At 57.5% G+C, this 7,900-nt stretch overlaps 4 protein-coding genes across 4 annotated transcripts; 2 read left to right on the plus strand and 2 right to left on the minus strand.

Moving 5' to 3' along the window:
- Positions 1 to 235: 235 nt before the first annotated feature.
- K437DRAFT_30356 (uncharacterized protein) lies at positions 236 to 1,073 on the plus strand. The gene has a single exon (XM_013385121.1). The coding sequence runs from the start codon at positions 424 to 426 to the stop codon at positions 874 to 876; it is 453 nt and encodes a 150-aa protein (XP_013240575.1). The 5' UTR covers positions 236 to 423; the 3' UTR covers positions 877 to 1,073.
- On the minus strand, positions 1,061 to 1,792 carry K437DRAFT_296435 (uncharacterized protein; the record flags this gene model as incomplete). Its single annotated transcript, XM_013385136.1, has 5 exons — positions 1,061 to 1,132; positions 1,240 to 1,367; positions 1,464 to 1,531; positions 1,598 to 1,633; positions 1,740 to 1,792. 5 exons carry the CDS (start codon positions 1,790 to 1,792, stop codon positions 1,061 to 1,063), a joined length of 357 nt encoding a protein of 118 aa, XP_013240590.1.
- A 175-nt stretch (positions 1,793 to 1,967) lies between these two features.
- K437DRAFT_259558 (putative mitochondrial precursor protein import receptor tom70) lies at positions 1,968 to 4,705 on the plus strand. The gene is made up of 4 exons (XM_013385137.1): positions 1,968 to 2,901; positions 2,970 to 3,324; positions 3,406 to 4,138; positions 4,222 to 4,705. The coding sequence occupies exons 1-4, from the start codon at positions 2,178 to 2,180 to the stop codon at positions 4,303 to 4,305; spliced, it is 1,896 nt and encodes a 631-aa protein (XP_013240591.1). The 5' UTR covers positions 1,968 to 2,177; the 3' UTR covers positions 4,306 to 4,705.
- On the minus strand, positions 4,697 to 7,900 carry K437DRAFT_30369 (uncharacterized protein). The gene is made up of 3 exons (XM_013385122.1): positions 7,525 to 7,900; positions 6,048 to 7,372; positions 4,697 to 5,967 (listed from the first exon to the last, which is right to left on the minus strand). The coding sequence occupies exons 1-3, from the start codon at positions 7,730 to 7,732 to the stop codon at positions 4,780 to 4,782; spliced, it is 2,721 nt and encodes a 906-aa protein (XP_013240576.1). The 5' UTR covers positions 7,733 to 7,900; the 3' UTR covers positions 4,697 to 4,779.

The following is a 7,900-nucleotide window of genomic DNA, read 5'->3' on the forward strand; positions in this document are numbered from 1 at the left end:
TGCACAGACCGCACGACGCGACGCGACAACCATGCAATCGCCAGCATAAAGCAGAACAGAATAGGGGGAACCCAGAGCTTTCTAGGTGAGTGTCAGCTTTCGTCGGCAACGCAGTCTACAACACATGAAGCGCCAGCAGCAAGAGGGCATCATCTCGCCCATTGTTGGGCGCCGTTGGTCCTCCGAGTGCGCATTGAATTCTTCCAAGCGCATCCATGCGGTGGTCTTGGGGCACTTGAGCAATAAGTCATCATTCTTGCGTCAACTACTCGCGGCAGCTCTATGAAGAATTGAAGGCCTTCTGCCACGTGCGGTCGGCAAGAGTCTTCACAGAGCAAAACAAGAGCATCATCGAAAACCATTCTGTACCATCGGAAGAGTTAGGCAAAGACAGGTCACCATCATCGGCGATGGAAACCCCGAATGAATTGGTCGCGCACCAGCGCCGACGCCTTCGATTTTCTCGTTCGCGTAACACCTGGCAACAGGACTAGGGAGCTGCAGCCCAACTTCAAGGAGGTAGCAATACAAGCTGAAGATTGGAAGCTTTTACACAGAAAATGTCGATATCGAAAGTGGTTTGCAGTTGCTCCACCGGGAAAGTCTGTCTGGACGCACACGCCATTCTTGTTCACAATGACCATCACTGTCGCAGCCACCATACAAAGATACTCTCTTTATTGTATCTCTGAGCCAAATTTTGCAAAGTCAACCTTGTTTATGGGACCATGGATACAATGTATTACTGTAAATGCCACCAGCGAGGGCGAGCGATCACGACGACACCATGTCCGTAAGTTCGAGCGGCCGTCCGTTGTTGAGAAAAAAAGTTACAGATGTGTCAACAAATGCATTGTTGCGCTGCGTGCCAAATAGAGATGTGACCAAACTTCCTTCCACGGTATCCTCGATCCACTGTCAGAAGTGTGGCAGAAAGGACTTCAGCGTTCGTTACCGTCCGTCCAGTGAGCGTGTCATGGCGAAAACGATGGACGAGGGGCCTAAAGAGCCGTCATACTGTCCCAATCCGCGAGAAATTGGGTTTCGTATAGCGTGCCGATTATAGAGGACCGCAGGTGCCACCGATTTGGTGAACGGATGCTTCTATCAAGTCGTCTTCATCGAGATGGAGCTACAAGTGCAAGGCTAGCAAGGAGCCGGGTATCAGACCGAGAGAGTAGGGGCAAATGTATAAGCCAGCAAAGTAGAAGCCACCCCAAAGCCCACACCCATACATACCTGTTTCGCGGTATCATCAAGGTTGATATGCTGCCCTTCCGGCATGTGAAAGACTACAGCGCGAGGATCGGTGTTTAGCTTCGCTGCGAACGCGCTCTTGACTTCGCGGAACTTGATCAGGGGTTTACCTGTCGGAACGCACGGTCACGAAGCGCAAAAGGGAATGGGAAACACCAAGTTCGTAAACGACTAGCTCAGAAGAGGATGCGGGGTATATGGCCTACCCTGAAATGTATCACCTCGCCATTGAACTCCACTCTCAGCGTCGTGGACGAGAGGTTCTTTCCGTCCGCTTCGTCAGCCATCGCGAAGGCATTGATTGCAATGGTAGTACATGTACAGTGCCCAAGCTCTTTACATTGGCTGCGGCGCGCTTGCTGATGCTGCGTTCCATCTGCGTTCGTATCAGCGATCAATAGATGTATGCAGACGCTACATGCTTTGTCGGAGATAGTGCTGACGACGAGACATCAAGGATATAGGACTCATCACGCGCTCACCTTAGCACGGTTGGGTCGACCTTCGTGAGCCACGGCAGTCCCAGCTTGAGCATTTGGGCGAAGCGAATCAGTTAGTAGTAGAACACAGATGAACTACTTCCGCCGTCTTACTCTCATGCGTTTTTTTAAATACATTTTTTATGCTCCAGTTCACCGGCCCTCCGCCTGGAGCAACGCCAACAATTGTCCAAGCCCAAAAAGAAAGAAAGAAAAGAAAAGAAAAACAAATGGAAAGGGAAAGATCAAAGAAGATGACGCTGTGTGCTGGACGCAGCTGGGGAAGAATGGGGGGAAGCTCATGTCTCGATTCGAACACACAGCATCGCTTTTATGCCACTGTCCATCACGGCGCCATTTCTTTCTCACTTGCAGGTGACCATACAGCAGCCAGCTGGGGTACTCGACGGAGAATTATTCTTTAGCCTGTCAAATCACACGATGGCGCCCGCAGTATCACCTGCACATCAGCAGGCCGAGCGAGCGGCCGACGTTGCTCAGTCTGCCGGGGCGAGGTTCACACGCTGGCTCGAGGACAATCGATATGTGCTCATGGGTGCCGCTGCTGGTGTCGGCGCCGCCGGGTTGGCATACTACTTGATCAGCGGACCGTCCTCACCACCAGGTGGCCGGGGAGGCGACGCCAGCAGCAGCTCTGCCAGTGTTGGCCCAGGGGGAGAGAAGGGCGGCAGCTCCAAGAAGAAGAACAAAAAGAAAAAAGCCAGCAACAAGAAGGATGGGGAGAGGGAGCTGCCGGGAGACGGCCCACTGCTGGAAGAAGCGAGCGATGCGCAGATCATAGCCCTTTCCGCTGAGGAGATTGCTCGTTTGCCCGGGCAGCGTCGCAAGGACATTGCACAGGCGCTCAAGACAGCCGGCAACAAGGCGTACAGCGAGCGCGAGTATGAGAAGGCGATCCAGCTATACACAAAGGCCATCGCTGCAGATCCGCTCGCGGTATTCTACAGCAACCGGGCGGCGTGCTACAACAATCTCGGAAGGTATCTCGAAGTGATCGACGACTGCAATGAGGCGCTCAAGCAACAGAAGGATTACGTCAAGGCTCTCAACAGGCGGGCCACCGCTCGTGAGAAACTCGGAGGGGATGGCGGGAGTGGGGGCGAATCAGATGAAAAGATGCAGTCTCTCATCCGCAGCGCAGAAGGTGCGTCTGCACTACTTATCCTTCCATATTTGGTAGTCATCAACTGACGAACCTTTCACACTGCACAGACTTTACCGCTGTTGCAATTCTAAGCAGATTTAAAGATGCCGCAGCGACCCAAGCGGTCGAGCGTGTGCTCAACACCTTTGCACGCGCTAGGGCTGGTCATACGCTACGAACGCGAGAGCCGCGACTACCATCTCCGACGTTCGTCATCGCCTACCTAGATGCGTTCCGCAAAAAACCCGTGCCGGCTCTTCCAGCAGAGCCGTCGCAGGGTGACAAGACGCTCAAGCTGGCGTACGAGGCGCTTGCAGCCAATAATTTCCCACATGCTTTCTCGCTCATCAGCGAGTCCCTCGACCAAGGTCTCAGCACGGACGACTTGAAGGCCAATGCGCTGAACATGCGCGCAACATTCCAGTGAGCCTTTCCCTGCAGTCCTGAGCATCTCTAACTTTAAGGAGTAATCATTGCTAAACTGCGCAACCTTTGCTCCACCAGGTTTGTCATCGGCAACGCCCCGAGTGCCCTTGAAGATCTCGATGAGAGCACGCGACTTGTCCCCTCGTATGTCCAGAGCTGGGTGAAGAAGGCGAGCGTGCACATGGAGCTTGGTCAGCGCGAGGAAGCATTCAACGACTTCGAGCGAGCGATTCAGGCAGACCCTTCGGATCCGGATATCTACTACCACCGCGGCCAAGTCCACTTCATTCTGCAGCAGTTCGATGAGGCGCTCAAGGACTATAGCAAGTCGACCGAGTTGGACGACTCATTCATCTTCAGTCAGGTGCAGTATGCCGTCGCGCAGTACAAGCTTAACAAGCTGCCGCAGTCCAAGCGATCCTTTGAGCGCATCCTGGCCAAGTTCAGCAACAGCTCCGAGGCGTACAATTACTGCGGCGAGCTTCAACTCGACCAGCAAGAGTTCGAATCAGCGCTCGAAAACTTCAATCGGGCCATCGCGCTCGAAGCGGCCAAGGCGAACAGCAGCAATGTCCTTCCAATGATCAACAAGGCTCTCTTGCTGTTCCAGTGGAAGACCGACTTGGCAGGAGCCGAGGAGCTTTGTCGGAAAGCGCTCGAAATCGACCCGGATTGCGATGTCGCGGTCGCCACACTCGCCCAGCTGTGCCTCCAGCAGGGCCGCATTCCCGAATCCATCGAGTTCTTTGCCCGGAGCGCACAGATCGCGCGCACAGAGCCTGAACTCATCAACGCCATCACATACGAGCAGGTGAGCTGATTTATTGAATTTTTTGATGCTTTTGCATATTTCAAAAAGTGAGCTGACCCTTGAAGAGTGCCTCTCTCCATCAGGCTTCGCGAGCCCAAGCTTCCTTCATCGAAAAATTCCCAGAACAAGGCGCCGACCTCGCTGCTCTGGCTGGGGCTATGCCGTAGGCAACTGTTACATGGTGTAACACCCATGACTTGGGGCCGGCAAATCCTGATCTCGTACATACGCGCCTGTACTGCTTCTATGTTCAAGGCCCCCACACACAAGGTACCGCTTGCCAATCGCACACATTACTTTCTCCCAAGGTAATGCTTCATTGCTGGGGTCGTGATCGTGAGGATGTCGTGATAGAAATACAAGTGATCCGCGCTGCTCTGGGGGGGCGCAAAGCGGAATGCATGGATGACTGGACTGTGGAGATGATGAGATATGAAAGCATGATTGAGGTAAGAGAGAGACGAGCTGCGAAATAATTATATCTAGCTGCGTCGGGCGTGGTAAGATGCAGGGATGAAATGCGATGATAATGTTGATGACGATGTTGTAAAGTATAGTTTAGCGGAGTACCTATAGTGTTGTTGGTCTTGGTGAGAATCATGCGATATACTGAGAAGGGTGACACATTCCTCCGATGCTGATTAAAAGAAACTGAAATGCGAGCCTGCCGGTGCGGACGGTGGCACTAGCTGGTAAGGATGCACGCTGTATGCGACTCCGGGTAGTGGCGCAAAGCCGGCGCCGTCCACGGGGCCAAGCTGGAACTGAGGGAAAGCCTGGTGTGGGATCGCCTGAGTCGAACCGCCATTCATCAGCGTGCTCGTCCTCTTGCGCTTGTTCGACCGGCGATCGTCATCGCTTGCGTCGTCTTCGTCGTCGCCATCGTTGCCCTCGTCAAGAGGGTAGAGCTGGTCGGACCATCCGGCGACAGGCTCTTCGTCGATGGTGATGTAGTATGGCGCACCGTTGAGGGTGTGCTTATTCTCCGCGAGCCAGGCCTTGTCGAAAAGCGCAGAGGGCAGCCGACGACCGCGGAGCGAGTGCGGGACGTCTAGCTCGACGGGCTGGTCTCTCCTCCAGCGGGTCAGGTGCTTGTTCTTCGACTTTTTGTCGGCCAGTTGGTACGCACGCGTCAGGTGCGGATTCCTCCATCGAGGAGTCAGTGCCTCGAGGCCGTGGTCGTCCTTGAGTTTCAAGCTGCGCTGTGCTTTCCACGTCTGTATATCCATCCCGTGCAGATCCTCGTCGCTGGCGGCGTCATCGCTGAATGCGCCGGACATCAGCAGAGGTCGAGGGATAGGGTGCTTGAGTTTTGCCGCGCCCAATTCGCGACCGCGTTGTTTCTGCAGGTGCAGTCGAAGAAACACGCGTAAGCATACACACATACAGGCCGCCATGATTGCACAGAGAAAGTGATCGGGCAGGCTCACAATCTTGGATCTCTCCGTCTCCCGGTCCTTCTGATCCTTCTGCTTTTCGCAATCCTTGGCACCAGGATCGGTGCGCAGGCTCTGCCTGAAGCCGCTGCGGGCGCTGTCCATGAGATCCTTCGCGACGTCTTCGATATGGGAGGCCTTGAGCACGCCAGGCGCGCAGCCGTACTCCTGCGGATGCTCCTCTGCAAGCGCCAGCCCAATGCGGACGATCTCATCGATCAGCTCATGATTTGTCTTGTAGTAGTCGCGTGCTTGGAAGTTGACGTGGAAGAAGCGGTCCTTGGAAGAGGTACTGTCGGGGTTGGAGACCCACTCGGCTTGGCTGTACGTTTTGGTGATCTGCCGGAACTCGCTCGTGTTGAGCCAGCGATACAGGTACTGGCGCAGATCACGCTGTTGACGATGCAGGAGGACTGAATCGTCAGCCAAGTCCGGCATTCCAACGTAACCCGGACCGATCAACATGGACTCACCAAAAGCTTTCGGTTCCTGTACCGCTTGTCGCTGAGCGGAATATCCGTAACGAGGTCCGGCACGCTGACGTTGGCATCCACCGAGCCTCGGCCGCTTCCAGTCGATGGGGCACTACCTGCTTCCGCCAATTGTCCGCCGAGGTAGCTCCCGGCGAGATTGGCGCCAGCCGTAGCGCCCTGGAGGGAAGCAGCGCTAGCCGTGCGCGTGAGCCTGACTGTCTGGACGCCAACACCACCGGGAGGCCCGCTCCCGAGTCCGCCTTCCGACGCCGGCGAAGGGATCGCGGCGCCAGTCGTAGCCTGCACGTGCGCGTGCAACGGCACGTGCCAGCCATCCAGAAAGGTGGGCGCGCCGGCGCCGGCGCTGCCGATGGGAACGGGCACGGGCATGGGCCCGGATCCGGTGCTGGCCGAGCGCGGCTGCAAGCCAGCGCCTGCTCCCGCATCGGGACCCATAAGCTGCATCGTACTGCTCGTGCCTGCGGCTGTGCCAATTGCGGCCGTGAAGGCGCTGTGGGAGATGGCGTTGCTCATTGCAGACGCGCGAAGCGCCGCGACGTGCGCCTGCAGCGCCATAGCCGTCTGCGAATCGGACAGGCTGCGGGCTGCATTCGCGGCGGCGGCGGCCGCCGCCGCTGCGCCAGACGACGCAGACAGTGAGGGCGCCGCCACGGATGACAGGGCGCTTCCGGGGGCGGCGCCGGCGGTCCAGGCGGCGGACACAAAGTCTGCGCTGGCCGTGGGGGGCTGGCAGCCGGGGGCGGCGGCCACTGTGGGCGGAGGGGGAGGATGCATGCCGTGCGCGATGGTGGAAGCTGAGGCGGAAGCATGGCCGGCGCCGGCGCCTTCGCCACGATTGATATTGCTGCTGTAGTTGGTGGAATTGGAGAACGTCGCCCACTGCGCACTATGCAGGCCCTCGTAGCCGCCTGCAGAGGAGCGACGGAACGCAGCGGCGAGTCCGCCCGCGAGCCCACCTACCCCGTCGCCGCCAAAGTGCGCGCCGGGCGCAGCGGCGTAGCCGCTGGCGGACAGCGGCATTCCTGAACCTATGCCCGGGGCGGCGGCGGCCGGCGTGGCTGTTGATGACGACGAGAAGGGAGAGGTTGCGGACGACGGATGCTGGTACGCGTGCGCTGCAGCAAAGGGGTTGTGAAATGGTGGGAGGATGCCCATGCTGTAAGATCGTTGCGCCATCGCCGGCGCATGCGTGTATACATGCGGCTGTTGTTGTGCAAAGGGATTGTGCGCATGCGCAACAACGCCGCTTCCGCTGGCGTTACTGCTGGTGATGGTGCCGGTGGTAGTGGTGCCTGTGCCTGTGCCTGTTCCAAAGGGGTGCTGTGCGAGATCAGCAAAGGATGCGTAGTGCATCGAGGACGACAGCGACGAGGGTGAGGTGGACGCAGACGTCGACGTCGAGCCGGCAGAGTGCTGCAGATCGAGTCCGGGAGGGAAGAGCATGGGTTGCACGCGCCTTGCGGTGGAGAAGGAAGAGGCACGGGACGAGATGGCAGCAAACTCCCTGCCAATGTCGGCGGCGGGGACGCGGCGGAAGCTTGAGTGCTCCACCTCGTCATCCGAGTCGTCGAGCGCAGATGAGTCCAAGTCGGCCGCAGCAGCGGCATCGGCGGCGGCGGTGACAGCGGCGGCATCAGCGGCAGCAGTGACGAGGTCGGCAACATGCGCGACGGTCTGCGCCTGGGGGACAAGCTGGTCGTCCTTGAGCTTGCGTATGTTCTGCGCAGAGATGGACAGCTTGGCCATCAGCTCCCGTGCGGCGTTCTCGACGCTGCCGACCATGTTGTCAATCAACGCGTAATCCGGACGCTTCACCCGACCATTGGCGCCAT

Source organism: Tilletiaria anomala (assembly GCF_000711695.1).
Source record: "Tilletiaria anomala UBC 951 chromosome Unknown K437scaffold_125, whole genome shotgun sequence".
Taxonomy (NCBI): domain Eukaryota; kingdom Fungi; phylum Basidiomycota; class Exobasidiomycetes; order Georgefischeriales; family Tilletiariaceae; genus Tilletiaria; species Tilletiaria anomala.